At 46.0% G+C, this 21,298-nt stretch overlaps 3 protein-coding genes across 4 annotated transcripts; 2 read left to right on the forward strand and 1 right to left on the reverse strand.

Annotated features, from left to right (window-relative positions):
* The first annotated feature begins 247 nt into the window (after positions 1-247).
* TNF (tumor necrosis factor) lies at positions 248-1,992 on the forward strand. Its single transcript, XM_054568679.1, has 3 exons — positions 248-448; positions 1,162-1,243; positions 1,571-1,992. Exons 1-3 carry the CDS (start codon positions 248-250, stop codon positions 1,990-1,992), a joined length of 705 nt encoding a protein of 234 aa, XP_054424654.1.
* An 11,565-nt stretch (positions 1,993-13,557) lies between these two features.
* On the reverse strand, positions 13,558-15,372 carry LTB (lymphotoxin beta). Its single transcript, XM_054568680.1, has 4 exons — positions 15,211-15,372; positions 14,776-14,827; positions 14,506-14,577; positions 13,558-14,088 (listed from the first exon to the last, which is right to left on the reverse strand). Exons 1-4 carry the CDS (start codon positions 15,370-15,372, stop codon positions 13,649-13,651), a joined length of 726 nt encoding a protein of 241 aa, XP_054424655.1. The 3' UTR covers positions 13,558-13,648.
* On the forward strand, positions 14,337-21,044 carry LST1 (leukocyte specific transcript 1). Of its 2 annotated transcripts, none has more exons than XM_054568681.1 (5): positions 14,337-14,512; positions 19,067-19,194; positions 19,542-19,631; positions 19,933-19,955; positions 20,524-21,044. In XM_054568681.1, exons 2-5 carry the CDS (start codon positions 19,167-19,169, stop codon positions 20,689-20,691), a joined length of 309 nt encoding a protein of 102 aa, XP_054424656.1. In that variant the 5' UTR covers positions 14,337-14,512; positions 19,067-19,166; the 3' UTR covers positions 20,692-21,044. The 2 variants fall into 2 exon arrangements, with proteins under 2 accessions (XP_054424656.1, XP_054424657.1); XM_054568682.1 differs by having other exon boundaries at positions 20,530-21,044.
* Positions 21,045-21,298: the final 254 nt, after the last annotated feature.

Genomic DNA, 21,298 nt, shown 5'->3' on the forward strand with positions numbered 1-21,298 from the left:
GCTGGTTGAATGAGAGCCTTTCCCCGCCCTCCTCTCCCCAGGCGTATAAAGGCAGCTGTTTGCACAGCCTGCCAGTAGAAGCTCCCTCAGCGAGGACACCAGGGGACCAGCCAGGAGAGAGAGAAGCACCTCCAGACCCCCTGGAAGTGATCTCTCAGAAGACACAGCTCCCAGAGAAGCAGCCAGGCAACTCTCTCCCTCTGACATCCTTTCCCAGCTAGACGTGAGCCACTCCGGAAGGGACACCATGAGCACTGAAAGCATGATTCGGGACGTGGAGCTGGCTGAGGAGGCGCTCCCCAAGAAGGCAGGGGGTCCCCAGGGCTCCAGACGGTGCTTGTGCCTCAGCCTCTTCTCCTTCCTCTTGGTGGCAGGAGCCACCACACTCTTCTGCCTGTTGCACTTCGGAGTGATCGGCCCCCAGAGGGAAGAGGTGAGTGCCTCACCAGTCTTGGCTCCTTCTCCCACCCAGAGAGAAATGGGGGCGAAAGAGGGTGAGAGATGGAGAAAGAACACTGGAGAAAGATGGGGAGGCAGGAAGAGAAGTGGAGAGAGGTCAGGGAAGAGAAAAGGATGGAGAGAGACAATATCTGTCACCTGGAAGGTGCTAACTAAATATTTCTTGAATGAATGAATGAATGAATGAGCAAGAGATAAACACATATAAAGGGATACGTAGAAAGATGTGAGATGTGGGTAGAGAGTTGGGGGAAAAGCAAGTGATATGAATAAAGATGGTGAAATAAAGAGATAAGGGAGATATGAAAAACTAGTGAGGGAAGGAGAGATAAGGAAAGATGAAGACAGGATAGCTGGCGTGTGGAAGGCACTCAACAAAAGATTGTTGAATGGATGGATGGATGGAGAGAGAAAACTAAACACATCAGGCAGAGAGTACCCACTAGGTAAGCAGCCAGCTCTTTCTACCTAGGGGTGACTTGCTCTGATTCTAATCGCCCTCCTTCTCCCCAACAGTTCCTAATTGGCCCCTCGCTGGCCCAGACCCTTGGTAAGTATCTCCAAAGTCCCTCTCCTACTTCTGGGTTTGGGTAGAGTTGGGGTTAATCCTGGGATGGTAGCAGTGAGAGAAATTTAGACTTGGGGTTTGGGGGGATAAGGAACAGAGGTCAAAGTAGCAGGGTATTTTTTTGGAAGCTTAAGGGTCTCATCTCTTTCTTTCCTCTTTCCTCCGCAGGATTATCTTCTCGAACCCCAAGTAACAAGCCTGTTGCCCATGTTGTAGGTAAGAGTTCTGAGGATGTGTCTGGGGGAGGAAGAAGCAGGTGAGCTGAGGAAGGATAGGATTTGGGGGCTGAACCCAGGCTGAAGGTAAACAGACCTTGGAGCCGGTATGAAAAGAACTCACTGAATTCAAGGGGAGAGTGGAGAAACACCACAGGTCTTGCGGAGTATACACAGAACCTCATGGCCCGATGGGATATGGGAAGACAGACAGAGGGGACAGAAACAGGATGTGGGGGGTGGGCAGAACTTGAGGGCCAGGATGTGGAGAGTAGAACTGACAGGTTCACACTCACTCACCTCTCCCTCTTTCTCTCCCTCCCTCCAGCAAATCAACAAACTGTGGGGCAGCTGCAGTGGAAGAATCAGGTTGCCAATGCTCTCCTGGCCAATGGTGTGCAACTGACAGACAACCAGCTGGTTGTGCCGTTGGACGGGCTGTACCTCATCTACTCCCAGGTCCTCTTCAAGGGCCAAGGCTGCCCTCAAACCCACTTGCTCCTCACCCACACCATCAGCCGCTTCGCTGTCTCCTACCCAAAAAAAGTCAACCTCCTCTCTGCCATCAAGAGCCCTTGCCAGAGGGAGACCACAGAGGGGACTGAGGCCAAGCCCTGGTATGAACCAATCTACCTGGGAGGGGTCTTCCAGTTGGAGAAAGGTGATCAACTCAGCGCAGAGATCAACCTGCCCGAATATCTTGATTTTGCGGAGTCTGGGCAGGTCTACTTTGGGATCATTGCCCTGTGAGGGAGAAGGATGACCATCCCAATCCAACTTAATCCCTTTATCAGCTTCTCCATCAGACCTCTTCATCCCTTCTGGTTTAAAAAGGGAATGAGGGGCTCAAGGCTGGGCCCTGAAATTAGAACTATAAACAACACTTAGAAACCTAGGATGCACAGATATGTGGCCTGGACAATGGTACACTGGCCATCACCAAGCTCTCAAACTAGGGCTTCCAGAAGGCAACAGGGGCCTCAGGTTTGGATCCCTGAATGCAACCTAGGTCACCTGGAATGTGGGAGCCAAGGAAACTTTAATTCTGGCCAGAACACTTCAGAACATCCCTTAAGAAGATCTTACCTACAAATTGACATGTGTGGACCTCAGGCCTCCATTGCTTCAAATGTTTCCAGAAGCTTCCCTCCCCCATAGGAAGGGAAGCCCAGTCCCTCCCCTATGGGGCCAGGTCCCTCTATTTATGTTTGCACTTGTGATTATTTATTATTTATTTATTATTTATTTATTTACTGATGAAAGTTATTTATTCAGGATGTTGGTTGTCCCGGGAGACCCAACACAGGAGCTGCCTTGGCTCAGACATGTTTTCTGTGAAAATGGAGCTGAACTTTAGGCTGTTCCCACCTGGCCTCCCGGCCTCTGTACCTCCTTTTGCTTATGTTTTTAAAAAATATTTATCTGATCAAGCTGTTTAAATAATGTTGATTTGGTGACTGACTGTCGCTATATCGCAGAACCTCTGCTCCCCAGGGGAGTTGTGTCTGTAACCGCCCTACTGGTCAGTGGCGAAATAAAGTATGCTTAGAAAAGAAACATGGTTTCTTTCTTGAAATTAACTCCGCACTGAGGGTGGGAGGCTGGTCCCTGAAGTCCTCCCTCCACAGGGTTTGAGATCCTTGGACCCAGTTTTAACTCCTTGGACTGATGGGGTTCAGCAGACCGTATGTAAAACAAAGCTCAGCCAGCTATGCTCTGCCCCCAGGAAACCGAAGCCCGAACCTAATTACCTCTCCCTCAGGGTGTGGGAATTTCCAACACTGGGAATTCCAATCTAGTGGGGAAGTCCTGAAGCTCAGGTGCTCAGCTGAGATTTCCGGCTGTTGCCTGTGAGAGAAAATCTGGGAGGAGCCTTATTCTCTGGCTCCGGAATCACAGCCAAGGGACTTCCAGACATTCAAGAATCTGGACTCCAAATCACCTCTGGGGGCCCTCTGGCCAACCCTGGCCTAACTGTGCAACCTGAACCAGTCACTAAACCTCATCTATCAGATGGAGAAAAGAATGCCCACCACCTTATCAGGCCAGGAAAGAATAGAAGAAATAAGCCACCTCAAGGCACCTAGCATAGCACTTGACATGGTAGGCATTCAGTGAATTCTGGCTGTTTTCCTTTATTCAGCCCCCAGCCATTCTATCCCTGTCCATCTCTCAGCAGGTGGAATTGACGAGAGAGAAGAAAATAAAAAACTAGGAATAAGATGCGGATGAAGGGGTCCGTATGCCAGGTGGTCCCACTGATTTTCTTGGCAATTGATAAGGGGAGGGATGTGAGGTGGGTGAGCTGCAAAAAGAAAAGCACCTTCTACCCCCAGGAGGCTCTTCTGGGCACAGTCACAAACAAATATGAAGTCAGAAACAGAGGCCCAGAGAATGTGAGCCCACACTGGGCTCAGAAGTTGGGCTCTCTCCTCTGTCACTGAGGAATAGCATGAAGGAATAAGATGGAGTCACTATAGTCAAGCCCCCAAAATTACTAAAATCAAGTAGGTTGAGTCCTGAGGAAACAATTCTATTCTTGTTTTAACTAGGCTTGAGAACTTAAACTTTTGAACTTTCCTGTGTCAATGCTTAGACGTACATCAAACCTTCTGCCTGATAAAACTCTGATCACCTCCTGAAGGACTAAGGAAAGAATGTTCATGTATCGAGACCACCTGACATCCAGTATCCAGATCACTGGTCATCTAGAGATTTACCACCTTGGACCAATCCAGAGGCTGAAAATGCAGAACTGATTCTTCTCAAGGATGTACTATTTACTATAAGAACCCTCAGCTTTTCTTTCTTCCTCAGAACACTCTGCATATTGTCTAGTGGTGTTCCCCGCCGCCCCAGTTTGCAAACTCTAAGACCTTTGAATAAATCTTTATCATTTACTACTAGCCAAAGCCTTCTGATGCTCACTCAACATCATGGTGGCAGCAGCGTGATCCAAAAATCACTCTGCTTTAATCCCAGGGCCACCACTGGATTTGAACAAGGTACCTGTTTGAGCCCTTTGTGCTCTGGCATCTCCATGACAGTTCTGGGATTCCAGTGGTGAGTTCTCTCAGTTCCGAACCTCCTTTCTTCAGTTGAGGTTCAGAGCTTATATTCTTCAGTCCTCTGGGACCAGTTTTTGCAATGGGATGTTGTCTGTCTAAATCTGCTACAGAAGGACAATCCCACCTGAAGCACCAGATATGTTCAAAACTGATGGTTTATTCTCTATAATTATTATTATTACCCAAATGGACCTCATATACAAAGGATAACTTAGAACTCCAGTGGCTACTTTACTTATTTATTTTTAAAGATTTTACTTATTTATTTTTAGCGAGAGGGGAACAGAGAGAGGAAGAGAGGGAGAGAAACACTGATTGGCTGCCTCTTGCATGCCCCCAACTGGGGACCTGGTCCACAACCCAGAAACGTGCCCTGACTGGGAATTGAACCAGCCAACTTTTGGCTCGCAGGCCGGCACTCAATCCACTGAGCCACACCAGCCAGGGCTTCAGTGGCCGCTTCGAAAATTTTCTTAAATTGATTGACTGATTGGTTGATGAGAGAAATAGAAAGAGAAACATGGATTTGTTATTCCACTTATTGATGCATTCATTAGTTGATTCTTGTATGTGCCCTGACTGGGGATCAAACCTGAAAATTTGGCATAGCAGGAGGATGATTTAACCATCTGAGCTACCCTGACAAGGATAGGAATCTTTTGAAATTTCAAAATTAGTGACTTTGCATGCACAATTGGAAAACCTTAGAAATGTTAAACAAGCTGAATTTAAAGTTTTTAATTGGTATTTAAAAGATTCTAAGAAATTAAATGATTCAAAGATAGCCTGAACATCTCTTTTGTCTTTTTGTCTAATTAAAATCTTTCAGGAGAATTTATCTTTAGCATGGGACCCTCTAAAAAGTTTCAAAAGTTACTTCCTCAGGAATTTTAACTGGTTATATATATAAAATTATATATAATTTATAACATAAATATATATAATCTATTATATAGTATTATATATAATTATTATATATATAAACATTTTGTCTCTCCTCTTGTGCCTTTTGACACAAACGATACCAACTTAACCAAAATAATTTAAAACTCTAATAGCCATTAAGAGAAAACTTTTTTTAAGTCCACCTCAAGGGCCTTCCCTTAAAGAGAAAAATTCCAAACCTCTTGGGGATATTGGAATGCATTCTTTGATTGAGGTGCAGAAGCTTCTAAAAGATAAATTGATTTTAAAAACAGCCCTAAAAGGATCCTAAAACAAACTCTGCCCATTTGAGCAGATGCTTTAAAATTTTTTACTGTTTCTCCCTGCTGGAACCCGATATTTCAAATAATTTAATAACTCTCTGATTAGAAATTTGGCAAAGTTGGAAGCAAAAGATTCAAAGTTTGATCGGAAAGTTTTTAAAAGCCTCCTTCCCTAAAAAAAATAAAACTATGTATCCACAGGGAAAGAAGCAAATTAGGAATGATGTAGTTGAACGAGCAGCTCAACCTATGAAGCCATGTAAGTTAAAACCCAGTTTTGGGGAAATTGAGAGCAACTGGCCATATCTTACAAATCTTTGTGAAGCCAGAAATGCAGCTCTAGAAGCAGGTTAAGTCTACCTATCTTTACCATCCTCGATTCCTAAGGCTGAAAGAAAAAAAAAAAGGACAAACAAGGTTTTTCTTTTAAGCACAAACTGCTGCTCTGATTTCAAGGCTCCTTGCCAAGGACAAAATCTTAATTGCTTTATCTCCAAATATTAATAAGAAAAGGCCTTCGCCATCTAAAAAATTAACTTAACTTATAAATTAGTGGGGTTTTGCCTTATTGTACTGACTTATGGCTGAAATTTTGAAAACAAAACTATTAGGTCTTTGTTTGCGTGTCTTTATGTTCATGTATATTGTGTGGTATTTTCTTTTTTTTTTTTTTAATTTATTTTTTTCAAATACATTTGTCTCTGCCTACCCCCACCACTTTCCCTTGCCCCCTCCCTCCTTCCCTCCCTCAGCTCTTCCCCTTTGGTTTTGTCCATGAGTCCTTGCTATATGTTCCTTGACTTTCCCCTTCCCTTCCTTTTCCCCACCCCCCCTCCCTCCTTCCCTCTTGTCTCTGTTGATTTCTTTTCCTTTCAGTGTTGCTGGTCATATTTTCCTTGCATCTTTGTATTGTTGGTTAGGTTCCACTTATAGGTGAGATCATATGGTATTTTTCTTTCGCCCCCTGGCTTATTTCGCTTAGCATAATGCTCTCCAGTTCCATCCATGCTGTCGCAAAGTTTAGTACTTCTTTTTTTCTTTCTGCTGCGTAGTATTCCATTGTGTATATGTACCATAACTTTTTGATCCAATCATCTGCTGATGGGCATTTAGGTTGCTTCCAACACTTGGCTATTGTAACTTGTGCTGCTATGAACATTGGGGTGCATAGGTTCGTTTGAATTGGCGTTTTGGGATTCTTAGGGTATAGTCCCAGCAGGGGAATCACTGGATCAAAAGGCAGTTCCATTTTCAGCTTTTTGAGGAAATTCCACACTGCTTTCCTGTGTGGTATTTTCTATCTCTGGATCATACTGCTAATTTGGATAAGAGTTGTGTTTACCTAGCTTAAAGAAATCAAATGCTTACATAAAATTTCTCAAAATATAAAACTAACCCAGCCTTGACCAGCATGGCTCAGTTGGTTGAGTGCTGTCCCACAAAGCAAAAGGTTGTTATAGGCTTTGATCCCCAGTCAGGGCATACCCCACACCCTGGGTTGTGGGTTCGGTCCAGGGTCAGGGTGCTTACAAGAGGCAACCAGTCAATGTTTCACTTTCACACTGATGTTTCTCTCCCTCTCTTTCTCTCTCCCTTCCCCTCTCTCTAAAAATAAATGGATAAAATCTTTAAAAAAAAAAAGAAAAAAGAAACTAATCCAACTATTTTTTCAGGATCAAGTGCTTTGGGAAGGTATTTGATATTAAAACTGGTTTAAGTTTGGTTTGGTTAAATAGGCATATCTTTAGAGTTACCAGAATTACATATACTACTTCTATTCTACCTGGGTTTATTAGTTAAATAAGTTCATGTTATCTCTGTTGCAAAATTTGTCAGCAAGATAAACAACTTAGTATAATAAAATGTTCAGGTAACCTAGACAAATTATTGAGAACAAGTAAAAAATAAACAGATGTAAATAGGGTAAAAGTTTTAGGTGAAATTTTCAGCAATATTTATATTTCATGGTATGTTTATTTAAGTAATTTATCAAAATCTTTTGGTAACTTGTATGAGTCAAGTTAAATTTATTAACTTTCTAGATCATTTCCCAAAAAGATAAAATACTAAAACATCAATTGTTAAATAAGTCCAAGTTTATCTACTTCTGACTTCACATTACAGAGGAACCATAAGATAAATTTGGATCTGTTAATGAATATGTTTCATACTTTGTTGAGGAAGTATATGTTATCTAAAAATTATGAAATGTATTTGCCAGTAAAAGAAACTATGTTTCCAGAAGTTAGGAAATGTACTAATAAATTTGCCAATCTGAAGAATGCTAATTGCTTACTTTTCCGTTGTCATTACAAATTAAGGTTTCACCTTGGCTGGTGTGGCTCAGTGGATCGAGTGCCAACCTGTGAACCCAAAGGTTACCAGTTTAATTTCCAGTCATGGCACATGCCTGGGTTGCAGGTCAGGTCCCCAGCTGGGGACTTGCAAGAAGCAACCTATGGATGTATCTCTCACACATGAGTTTCTCTCCCTCTTTCTCCCTCCCTTCTCTCTATAAAGATAAATAAATAAAATCTTTTTTAAAAAAAAGAAATTAAGGTTTCTAAGGATTAAGAATTCTAATTACTATGGAAGGAAATAATGTGTTTTCAGGAAAAGAAGATATAAGGTATGGTAATGCCTTTTTTAAAACTTTTTTTTTATTGATTGATTTCACAGAGACAGAGAGGAAGGAAGAGAGAGAAACGTCGATTTGTTGTTCCACTTATTTGGGCATTCATTGTTGTATCTTGTATGTGCTCTGACTGGGGATCAAACCTGAGATCTTGGTGTATTGGGACGATGCTTTAACAAACTGAACTACCTGGCCAGGGCCAGGAAACGCAATTTTTTGGGGGGGGCGGGGGAGGATGCATTTTTTAAAAAATTAAAAAGAGGAGAATCAAGATAGCAGAGGAGTGAGTGGAAGTCACACTGACCTCCTCCCAGGACCAACCTGGAATTACAACTAAATCATGGAGAAATCACCTGGAACGAACAACTGAACAATAGCGAGAGATGAGATTTTTAACCTCAGAGACAGAAGAATCGGCTTTAGCACAACCTAACTGGTGTCATGATTGCTGAGGCTTTATAACGGATTTAAATTTTTTAATATTTTATAATGGATCTTGACATTTAAGAAAATAAATGAATAAAATCAATCTGCATTAAAAGAAAAGAAAAGAAAGAAAGAACTCCAACCTTTTGTGACAACATGGATGGAACTGGAGAATATTATGCTAAGTGAAATAAGCCAGTCGGTGAAAGACAGATACCATATGATCTCACTTATAAGTGGAATTTATTCAACAAAATAAACTAACAGACAAAATAAACCACAGGCAAGGAAACATGGAGCAGAATGAAAGTGACCAGAGGGGATGAAGGAGGAGGACAATGGTGGAAAGAAGGAGAAGGAGCTAAACAAAGAACATGTGTGAATGACCCATGGACATGGACAACAGAGTGGGAATTGACTGTGGGAGCGGGGGGGGGGGGGGGGGGGTAGGATGGGTGGAGGAGAAAAAGGGGGAAAAATGGAGACAACTGTAATAGAATAAACATGATTTAAAAATAAAATTAATTTAAAAAGAAATTAAAAAGAAAATAGTTTGTCCTAAAATATGTTGATTATTTCTGAATAAGAAGAGACAAACTGTAAGAGGGACAAGGAAAATTGTGAAAGGTTTGTGAATAAGGGAACTTGAGAAAGAAATTTTATGTGTGGTCAAGCTAAATAAAATTAAAATGATTTTTAATTAAGTAAATGAATTTAATATCAAAAGTAAGCTGATACAAAATTAGAGTTTAATTTTCTGTTAAAAGGACAAAGTTTTTCTGTACTATTGGTATACTCTTAATAAGAGATTATAAAGAGAAAGCAAACAGTTTGTGTTTTATTAAAACTATTTTCAGCCCTCTGTGCTGTCAGGTCTTTGATTACTTAAATAGTTTTGTTGATATTAAAAGAGCTAAATTTTGCTCACAACTATTTAACTTTATATATTTACCTGTGAAGTCTTTTTTTTAAAAGGCTTTATTTATTTATTTTTAGAGAGATGGGAAGGGAGGGAGAGAGGGAGAGAAACATTAATGTTTGTGAGAGACATATCGATTGGCAGCCTGCCACAGGCCCCCAGCTGGGGACCTGACCCTCACCCAGGCATGTGCTCTGACTGGGAATTAAACTAGTGACCTCTGGGTTCTCAGGCCGGCACTGAATCCACTGAGCCACACCCACCAGGGCTCCTGATGAAGTCTTTAATTGTCACCATGATTAAGTAGATAGCTAGGTATTGTTTTATTGTGACCTATGATCCTATTTGACCAATTATTTTAAAACTTTTTATATTTGACAAACTTCCCAAAATTAAAAAATTAGAGACCTTTTTTTAACCTAAAAATAACTGAGGTTTTTAAGAAGACTCCCTGAAACATTCCAAAGGATCTCCCTCTCTCTCCCTTTATAAAAAGGAAAATAAATTAATTAGGTCTATTTGAGTTGCCAACATTACATGAGAAGCATTGTCAAATAAGAAATAATAATTAGCCCCAGCCGGTGTGGCTCAGTGGCTTGAGCGCTGGCCTGTGAACTAAAGGGTCGCCAGTTCGATTCCCAGTCAGGGCCCATGCCTGGGTTGCAGGCCAGGTACCCCGTGGGAGGCGTGCGAGAGGCAACCACACATTGATGTTTCTCTCCCTCTCTCTCCACCCCCTGCAAAAGTCAATAAATAAAATCTTAAAAAATAAATAATATGTTATACTTGTATGCATATATTATTACTATTAAAATAAATGTTCTAGAAATTACATTAAAATTCTAGAAATCTACAATGTCCTGATATATCTTCACTTGGAATTCTAGTTATCTTAAAATGTTATGTTACAAAGAAAAGCAAATTTCTTTGTCACCTGCATTATAATCAGATCTTTAACCACGTCATTTACAGAGTCACTGTCTTACTCTGATTTTTCTTTTTTTTCAAATATGTTTCATCCTTAGAGAGGACTCTGACACTTACTGTAAAGTACATGTTTCTGCTTAACTCTCAGATTATGTCTTTGAACTGCATGAGGATTTGCATAAGTCTAAGGAAAAACTGGATTCATAAAACTGTTAACAAAAAGAGCTAGATCAACAAGAATTAATAACATGGGACTCAATGAACTAATGAGGATGATTACAATTTTTATGACTTTACTTAAAATATTGCTGGTTCTTTAATCTTTTGTTTCTCTAGATATAATGGAAACTTTTCTCTTGAGCAATAAATTATACCTTTGTAAGTAGAATTGAAACATTTACTTTTTCTACCTACCTCATCCCTCCAGAATCCAGAATTCTTGGTGACTATTCTTATATTAATGGCAATATTGTTATTTGCATAAGTTAATAAGAATCTGTTTACCCTGGCTGGTGTGGCTCAGTGGAATGAGTGCCAGCCTGCAAACCAAATGGTCGCTGGTTTGATTCCCAGTCAGGGCACATGCCTGGGTTGCAGACCAGGTCCCCAGTGAGGGGGGGGAGGGGCGGGGCACATGAGAGGCAACCACACATAGATGTTTCTTTCCCTCTCTTACTCCCTCCTTTCCCCTCTCTCTAGAAATAAATAAAAATCTTAAAAAAAAAATGTGTTGTCCTTGTAACAGGACACAACTGGAAACTGGTTATATTACCAAGGCTTTCACTGGAGTGTCATATTTGAGAGACACATGCATAGACTCAGATATGAGCAGACGGCTTTGAGGAATTGAGATTGACTTACAGAAGCCAATAAAACCCTTGGCTATATCACCCTGGTACTTTGCTTATAGGGTTCTCAGAAGCCTTAACCAGGTGAGCAAAGAAGGTTGCTTCCTGGCAGGTGCGGGAATCTCAGTTCCTCTAGGGACCTCAAGAAGAAAGAAACTCACCCAAATCTATAGGTATTGCAGATGATGTCTGATGGCAAGTCCTTGCCTTAACTTTTCTGGCCTGAGGGGCCTTTAAAGTTCAATCTGAAGATTCCTTATGAAAAATTCCAGCAAAGCAGATTTAAAAGAGCCTATATGGTTACTTACCATTCTTGCTGCTCCTATGTAAATAACAGGCCAACTTGATTGAAACCAGACTTATTTTGCAAACAAATTAGTCTTGGCTGTATGTGGTAAAGATGAGGGTTATTTTAGAGAGAAAAATCACTGAGGACTAAAACAGCCAGCCCCTTTACCAAAGCCGTACAAGCTAAAATGGGGCAACTTAATAAAAACCTCAGAGAAATCACAACAACTACTCATATGGACAGCCTTCATGCCTGTTGCAGAAAAAAAAGACATTCAGATTGAAAACCAAGAGAACTACCAGACCCTTGCTTGCCTGCCCTTGCTCCATCTGAGGGTGATTTGAGCCAGACATCTACAAATCTCAACTGACTGCCTTCAGAACTCAGAAACTGGGATTATAGTTGGCTTCAATCACTAAGTATTGTTTTCCTTTAGTTTCCATAGAGATGCCTCTTATTAAATACCTGATTATTTGCACCAGAGGCCTAATTTGGGGATTTACCTGCGTCATGGCCTCCTAAAATAAGAGACAATTTTTTAACTGAACTCACCTATTCTCAAGACTGAGACTGGTTTCTCAAACTGCTATCTAACAGCCCTGGCCACTTAGCTCAGTTGGTTAGAGTACCCTACTGACAGGTCAAGGTTGTGGGTTTGATTCCCAGTTCAGGGTACATACAAGAATTGATCAATATATGCATAAATAAGTGGAACAACAAATAGATGTTTCCTTCTCTCCCTCCCCCTCTCTCTACTCTAAAATCAATTTTTTTAATTTTTAAAATTTTTTAAAACCCTGATAAATAATAATATCTTAGTTGGTCCTTTCCTAATGTTTCAATCTAAAAATTGGCACAAATATTGAGCTGACTATAAACGCATATATGACAAGCATGTCTCTAGCACATGTCTTCCCTCTGAGGGACATGATGGACCCAAAGAAGGCACTCCCACCTTGGCATGAAAGGACTTTAAAATGTTTTGTTTGATCTACAATGTTTTCTAGGAGAAAAACCCTAATCAAAAAGGGCAAATGAGGAGTAGAGTGAAGAAATAAAGTAGAGCCACCAGTAGGCAGGGGAAAACCATGTGGAATGCTGCAGGGGTGGGAGGGCCCACGGGGGTGACCTAGATAGGGCCTCGAGTCCCCCTCTGCCTCCTCAGGCCCAGGGCTGAAAGTCACCCATGGGGTGAGAGAGCTGCTGTTACTCACCCTAGGCCCCCACACTTGCCTGCTCATGGGAAGAGACCTGAAGTGTGAAAGTGGGGTGAGAACTTTCCATTCCCCTGCAGCTGGCATCAGATTTCCCTCCTTTCCTCCCCAGGTTCATGGCATCCTCAGACACCAGCCCCATACCACCTCTCTCTCTCTCTCTCAACCACCCTCCCAGCTTTCTCCTTTTGTCTCCTCCCTTCACACCCCATGAGCTATTGTTTTTGCTCCTTGGAGGAAAAGTTGACTCTGGGGTAGTGGTGAAAGGGCCTTCAGGTTACCCACAGGAGGGAAGCGCTGGGCCCTTCAGGCCTCCTGTTCTTGGCCATCTTCAGGGTTACTCTGGGGTGGGCCTTTCTGGGTGGTACTTGCCTTCCCCTGTAATGGCCCCTCTCTCAATATTGTAGGGACCCCAGAGAAGAGTGCAGTGCGGTGGGGCTCGTGGGGCTCATGTGGCCCCGAGAATCGGGATGCTTGGAAACACTTTGCAGTTTCAAGTGATCCCTCTCCTTCTACCCTCCAACTGGGCCAACACTGGGGCAAGGCCATTTAGCGGCAGAGGGTGGGTGGGACGTGCAGACCCTCATCCCAGGGATCAGAACCCTTACAAAATGTTATGAATTGTTTCAAGCATCCAGAAAAACACAACAGAATACTTAACCAGCTTTTTGTACCCACCCTGAACCAAGACATGGTAGCATGTCAGCATCTGTATGGGCAGCACTACAGCTTGACATTCTTTATTTTCATCAGGATCAAATTCAGTTTCCAAACAGCGTCCTGTATTTTTCCCATGGCGACGGGGTCCCTGGTGTCTGGATCCCCAATAACTGGGTTGATAAACACGCTCCCGCCATGCAGGGCTGCCATCATCACCCCACCATCACAGCCCCAAAGAAGGTCTTCCCTCTCCTGTAGTCCACCATATCGGGGTGGCTGATGTTGACGTACACCCTCTCACCCTTCTGGAGCTGCACCAGGCCGCCGACCCCAACGCTCGCGTACCAGAGCCTCCGGGCCGGGTCCAGGGCCGGGCTCACAGTCTCAGCGCCCTCGAGCAGTAGCTCGGGAGTCCCGGGTCCGTAGGCGCCCCCAGCCCGGTACAGCCGGCTGCGCAGCGTGACCGCCCGGTCGAGAGGGTCCCCGTCCGCAGGGGGAGCCCGGCCTCGGTAGCCGACCTGGCAGTAGAGGTAATAGAGGCCGTCCCGCGGGAGGGCCAGCCCGTCGGCGCTGGAGAACTGCGCCCCGCTCCTCAGAAACGCCTCTTCTTTCTTCGCCTCCCAGCCCAGACCCTGCCCCTGCGTCCAGGCGCCTGCGGAGAAATGGGCCGGTGGGCTCTCGGGAATTCGATCCCAGCGGAGCCACTCAGGCCTGGGACTCCTGGGAGGGCGAGCAGAGAGCAGGGTCTTCTAACGCCCTGCAGGGACCGAGCCGAGAGGGGGTGGGGTAATGGTGCTGCCTCTGCAATGGGTGCGGTCGGGGACTGAGGGCACCTGGATGTGGGGTGCGGAACGCTGCGCTGGGAAAGAGATCCAGGCCGGGTTTTGCCTGCTCCGGGAGGGAAGCAAGCAGCTGGAACGCGGGGCTGGCGGAAAGGGTGGGCTCTTTAGGGGCGAGAAGTGGTGAATCGAGTCGGACCCAGAGCACTGCAATAATGGAGCAAAGGTGCTCTGACCATGGGCGAACAGAACTGGCTCCCTTGGACTATTCAGGTCTATGAGATCCTTACCTATGAGGTGAGCAGCCGGGAGCCTGGGGCTGAAATCTGTTTCCGCGTCCTGCTCAGGTAGCTCCTGGGACCCTGAAAGGGGTAAAGAGTCCACGATTGGGACAGGGTAGCTACCCAGGCATGATCTCTCTGAGAGGACAGGGCACCAGAGCCCAGGGATGGGGCACCTGGATTCCTGGAAGGACAGTTAGAGTATCTGGGGATGCAGATGGATGGGAGCTGAGGGTGCCTGAAGGGCTGGAGCTGGGAGGGGAGATGGTCTGCTCTTACCCAATCGCTGCTGGGCATTTCCTTGTGCCCCCGGGCCAGTGGTCTCTGTTACCTGAGTGGGTGGGGTCACAGTGGCCAGAATTCAGTCTCAGCTGGTACCAATCCCACCCCTCTCAATGTAGACCCAACCTCCCAGCCGAAGCACCCATCTCCCTGGTAGGGAGAGCAAGCAAGGTTGGGCAGAGAGACAGAGGCCTGAGTATTTCCTGGGAAGAGGAAGGAGACAGACAGACAACCAGGAAGGGGCTTGGAGACAACAGGACACAACAGCATCACAGGAACATGGAAAGAGAGCCAGCCAAGAGGCGAACCAGACATCCCTGCCAGAAACAGCCAAGCCAGCTGAGCAGATGAATCAAGAAACCCCAGGGAAAGCCAGAAATAAGTGAGCATGAGCAACAAACAGCCCTCTGGGCACTTACTGCAGCCACTCACCAGTCCTCCTTGCTTCTGGGGCACCACAGCCAGCACAGCCAGAACAGTGATAGGCACAGCCAGCAGTAAGGTCACCAAGGAAGTTGTTCCTGCCACAGCCAGCAGGAGGCAGCCCTTCCCCTGGGGCCTCCTCCCCCAGCCTTCCAGCCCCAGTGCCCCCATTGAGACTGAGCCAGGACCAGGACAGGGGGGCTTTCATATCTCAGGGGTGGGGCCACCCCCTCCCCATAGACCCACACACCTGGTTGGGACTTTCCACATACCCCTGCTCCCCTCACCCAGCTTCCTGTTTACCCAGAGCTGGGGTGGGGCAGCTGGATGCCTGGGTTCCTTGAACTGGGGAAGGAGTTGAGGTGAAGAGACAGGCTTTCACCGTAGATCTGGAGGGGGTCTTAGAGCTCTTCTGGCTTAATAGGGAGGAAAACTGAGGCCCAGAGAAAGCGGGTAGCTTGCAGAAAGTCTGGCAACAAAGCTGCAATGAACACAGAACTCCCGATATCCAGTGCAGCCTGCAGCCTTCTGCACTCCAGAGATGGGTGCTGGAAAGAGGGCTGCACCCACATCCGTGATGTCAAGAACTGGGGTCTTGAGGGATGGATGTCTGGGTCCCTGAGAAGAACATTTCCCCACACTGGACTGACCTCCTCCATTCCTGTACTTACCCCCAGCCCCCAGAGTTGGGTCCACAGCAATAGCAGCTGAAGGGAGTCTGCCTCACTGAGGAGGGGTGCGATGAGCATTTTACCTCCCTGGCTACAGAGTACACACAAAAAAGCCATAAGGCAGGCCCTCAAAGAGCTTTGCAGCCCACAATGAGCCCCGTCCATCAAATAGGTGCTGACTAAATGTTTATGAATAAATGAAGAAGGGACAAATGAATGAGTAAGCAGAACCAGGCAGCACAGATCCAACGAATGTTAGGGTAGATAGTGCAATACGAGTTGAGGGAAAGACCAGGTCCAAGGAAGTTAGAGATGGTCACAGATCATCTCCCCTTCTCAATGACATCTTTGTGTGTTTGGATGATGATGATAATAATAATAATAATAATATAGCTAATACAAAAACAGCACCTAGCATGTGCCTGTGGCTGATGTCTACACTTTACATATAATAATTCTTTTAATCCTGATAAAAATCCCGTAGGAGGAAACAGGCAGAGAGAGATTAAGGAATTTATGGAGTTGGAATTTGAACCCAGGCAGCCTGGCTTCAGAGCCTTGAGCAGAAGACAGTTTAAAAACCAAGAAACTTCAGATTTGTGCATTTCACTACATGTAAATTTTGTCTTCCTCAACTCTCTAAAAAAGAAACAGAGAAACGAATGAGGAACTGGAGTCAATGATAAACATGGCAAAGGGTTTAGAGTTGAAATGTATTGATGTTTGCAACTTTGAAAAGTATCAAAAAATGAGACAGATTGATAGATAAGCAATAAAGCAAATATAGAAAAATGTGTAATTGCAGAATCTAGATGGAAGGGATATGTTCATTGTATAATTCTTTCCATTTTTTCTATGTTTAAACTTTTTAATAATAGATGTATAAAACTTCCAAAAACTGAATATTGTCCAACTGCCCTGCAAGAGGGAACAAACACTATGAAGGGGGAGGGAGAGGAAATAGCAGGAAGTTTCTGAGTTTGGAGAAGAAAATGCAAATGCATTTGGACCCAGGCACCAGATCTCCTCCTAACCCCCTGCCTCCATGAATTCCCCAGTCTTCACCCCCCTCATGACTGGGTGTGCAGTCTTCCAGCACACATCTCCGTCTCCATCACAGTGCCCCTAAGAGGCAGTCCACAACTCTGTCCAGAGGGTCTCAGACTACTGCCCTTACTTATTTTTGTGCTTACTATCAGAATGCTGCCTCTAGCAAAAATTCCACCTGGATTGGCCATTTTTTCTGAACACCAATTTGCCATCAACTTTCTATCCTAGATCTAACAGCAGCGCTTACGTAGATCTAGTCTGCCTGCCTTTGACTTTTCTATTTGTAAATCCATCAGCCAAGAGCCCTGCTAGATAGAGCCCAGAACATGAGGTGAGTCCAAACCCACCAAAACCACCAGAGTTCCAGTCTGATGCAGGACCTAAGGGTGTGTCCACACACATACACTGAAATCATGAGTTCTTAGTGGATGCAGTGCAAGAGGTAATTGGGAGAAAGTTAATCAGGGAAGGCATCTGGAGGAGGTGTGCAGTCACTGACTCCTTGCAGGGTCAATAGGATGGCAGGAGCTGAGAAGGATTACAGGCTTCTTCATAGTCCCAGGAGCCTGAAAGGAAAAATGTCCTAACCCTTACCCTCAAAGCCTCACTTCCTCTTCTTCGACACTGGGGAGGCCTCAAGGCTGGGGGAGAAGTTAAGCCAGAGAGGGGGTGGGACTGTCATAGGTGGCCACAATTCCTGCCACCCAGGCAGCTCCAGCCAGTCTTGAGTCACCCCACGCAACCCTCCATCCCCTGCAGGCCATAGGTTCTGGGTAAGCTGGGAAACAGCAAGGACCCTTGGCAAGGGTTTGGGACAGGCACACCCCAGAGGGAGATGGGGCTACGAGGAAGAAAAGGAAGATGAAGAAAGGGAAATTACAGCTTTGCAGTCCCCTGGGCCCTGGAGGAATCCTCTGTCCATCCTCTGTCTCTGCTCCCCTCCAAAATTAAAAACAATCCACTTCTGCCCCTACTGCCTTCCATGGCTACCTCGGGCACCTCTCCACCTGGGCTTCTTCTCTCCCTACCCCACCCCACACACACATCCCAGAATTCCCCTTGTACCCAGGAGGGTCTCAGTTTCCAGACCCCGGTCAGTGCATCCGGCTCTGGGGTGAAGTCAACGGCACCCTCTTTGCCTTCAAAGAGGAACCAGTGGTTGCAGGGCAGGAAGTGCCTGAAGGGAAGTTATGGGGCCCCAGACACTCTCCACGCCCCACTTCAGCCCAGCAGAATCTGCCCATGAGAAGCAGCTCTCCAAGCTCTGCTGAGTCGCTTTGGGGTTGAAGGAGCAGCCCTAGGGGTCAAGTGGTGCTGGACGCTGTTAGGTAGCCGAGGTGGCTAAGAAAGAACTGTGCACTAAAAGGTCCAACTAAGAGCTTTTTTGTGAGGCGAGATGCTGTGATCAGACAGGCTGAGTCCGAGCAGACTGCAGCAGCAAGGGAAAGGGTAGAGGGGTTTTTAAGGGTGTGTGGCAGACCCCCGGGGAGGGTGGGTCACCCTGCTGATCTGCCCCACGTGTCCTGGGTATAGGTGATTGCGACACAATGTCTTCTGATCAAGGATGGCTGATTCGGAGACAGAAAGTCAGGGAGATTTATGGGCCTTGCCTCTGGGAAAAGCTTGAGGGAGAGAGGAGGGGTAGTGAGGATTTAACACGTTTCCAGAAGGATGCTGGCGGCGGCTGTGCCTCAGTTGCTTCTGATAACAGGGTATCTGGTGGTCAGGTTACTTAGCCAGTGACGCACACCTCCTTTGTTCCAGCATAGGCAGTGGCTTAGGTCCTCCATGTCGCAGTACATTCACACAGACACTGCCCTCCCTACCTTTCCACCAGTCCGCACAGGCACTCCAAACCCTGGTTCCTCCTCCTCCACCAACCCTCTTTCTGAACAGAACCTAGAAGTATCCAGTGCTGGAGAGGCCTTTATAATCAGCCTGGGGCAACGGAAAGGGGATGGGCTCTGGAGCTGGAAGGAGCTGGGCTTGAACCCCAGCTCTGGCACTTCCGGGCTGGTTCCTCATGAGGGAGATGGGGACCACCACACCCTGCAGTGATGAATGGAAAGTGCCCAGTTCAGAAATGGACAGGAGTGAGCCTTCTTAGCCTGGAAAGATTGTAACAGAGGGCATGTACTTTACAGATGAGGAACTTGAGGCACGTGACTTGCCCCAGGCCATTTAGGCTGCCAGGGCAGGAGCTAGGTTTTCTGACCTCCACGCCAGTCTTTGGTCCCCAATCTAATGGCAGCTTCGGATGGTTTGATAGCAGGTAAGGTACCCCTTGCACAGGGTGCAGTGTGTGAAAAGTGGTGTGTGCAGTTGATGAGTAGGTAGCCTCTCAGGACCAGCAGTGAGGTGGGCAAGGGACTTCATAGGGAGAGCCAGGTGCAGTAGGGATGGCAATGGGAGCCTTTGAGGGATAAGAGGTCTCAGGAGTGAATGACATAACCAATGATGGGTGGGTCCCTCTGGTAGGTGAGGGAAGAATCTCTGAAAGTATATTATTCTGCCTCTAATACTGTTGGAGAGGGCACTGAGATACTGTCACCAACGAGGAGGATGAGATAAGCTGAAGAGGGAAAGGGGCCCTCTAATACTCATTCCTTTTCCCTACAGACAAATGCCTTTACATCTATGGCTGCTTGGGGCTTGGAGGGCTCCTGGTTGTGGCTCTGTCCGGCTGTGTGTGTTGGCTCCATCGGAGAGGTGAGCCTGCCCTGACCTCAGGCATCACCACATAGCAATGCCCCATGTGGCCCCCACCCACACCCTTTCTTACTGCTTTCCCAGAAGCCCCCATCAACCCTGACATGCCCTGGTGAAGAAGGTGGGAGTAGGTGGTGGGAGAGGGAAGGGGAAAATGCCCCAAAAGAGAGTCCAAGGCTTTGGCAGTGGGAACCACAGGCAAGGCAGCAAGTGAGGAGCAGACCTCTGGGGGTGGGGGAGCCACTCTGGAGAGGTGGGAGGCACAATGGTTGGGCTATGCTGACCTTTTTTTTTCTTTCAGTGAGGAAGCTGGAAAGGAGCTGGGTGAGTAGGGGCAGGGAAGTGGGCAAGGGGGCCACTAGAGAAGGCTGAGGCTTGAGGTGGTGGGGGCAATGGAAGAGCAAGAAAGCAGGAACATGAGACAGTCAGTGAGAGAAAAAATGAGAGAGACAAAAAGAAAAAAGTAAGAGAATGGGTAGAAGAGAGGAAAAAACTGGTGTAGAGATAGGAAAAGGAAGTAAAACAAAAGAGAAAGAGAGAGGGGAAGAAATGACAGAGACAATGAGTGAGAGCAAAAGAGGGAGAATGGAAGAGACTCTGGGAAAATGAGAAAGCTACCAAGAGAAAAAGTAAGAGAGAATTAGAGTAAGGGGTAGGGGGCGGAGAGGGGGAGAGTAAGAGGCAGGCAGAGACAGGGAAACAAGGGGGAAAAAAACCTGAGCTGAGTGCGTGGTGGGGGGGGGGGGTTGGAGGGAGAAGGGAGAGAGGAAGTGGGGGGTGGAGAGTAGAGGTTGAAGAGGCAATGATGTAAGAAAGTGAGGGTGGGGCAAGAACTCACAGGGAAGGTTCCGCTGAGGGAGGAAGGCCCCTCCTGTCACCTCTCTCCTGTCAGCTTCAGCACTGGCCCCAGGCCCAGCTCTCCGAGCAGGAACTCCACTATGCATCTCTGCAGAGGCTGCCCTGCTGTAAGCGGCCTAACCTTGGTGATCCAGAAAGGGAAGGCTCCAAGGAGGACCCTAGCACTGACTATACCTGCATTGCTGAAAACAAACCCATCTGAGCGCCCCAGACATTGCCCTCAACAAAGGCGAGAGTCCTGTGGTTCGCCCAGCAGACCATGGTCTTGAGGCCTCCCATGTCTGACTTCTTCAGTCCATCTCAAGCCAGCTGTTCAACATGGCCACCATAAAAACTTAATTGACTCACCTTTCCGCCCACTCCGGGGTCAAGTAGTGATTTATTGGATGAAGAAGGGTGTTTAGGGACCCAAGCTCCCCTAAAGGCCAGAAAAGAGTACAGTAGCCCCCGACCCCCCACCCCTTATATGCAGTTTTGCTTTCTACTGTTTCAGTTACCCACAGGCAGAAAATATTAAATGGAAAACTCTAGAAATAAACAATTCCTAAGTTTCAAATTGCACAGCATTCTGAGTAGCTTGTTGAAATTTCATGCTGTCCTGCTTCATCCTGCCTGGTATGTGACTTACCCATTTGTCCAGTAAATCCACCCTGGATACGCTACCTGGCTGTAATGTATCCAACTAGGTTACAAGATCAACTGTCAAGGTATTGCAGTGCTTGTGTTCAAGTCACCCTTACCACAGTCTAACGCTCTGTCAGACTGCCTATGCCTACATCATTCACATCATTCACCTCACTTCATCTCAT

This window comes from Pteronotus mesoamericanus, unplaced genomic scaffold, assembly GCF_021234165.1.
Source record: "Pteronotus mesoamericanus isolate MK-2021 breed Mesoamerican mustached bat unplaced genomic scaffold, CSHL_Meso_final contig_20, whole genome shotgun sequence".
NCBI classification, from domain to species: Eukaryota; Metazoa; Chordata; class Mammalia; order Chiroptera; family Mormoopidae; genus Pteronotus; species Pteronotus mesoamericanus.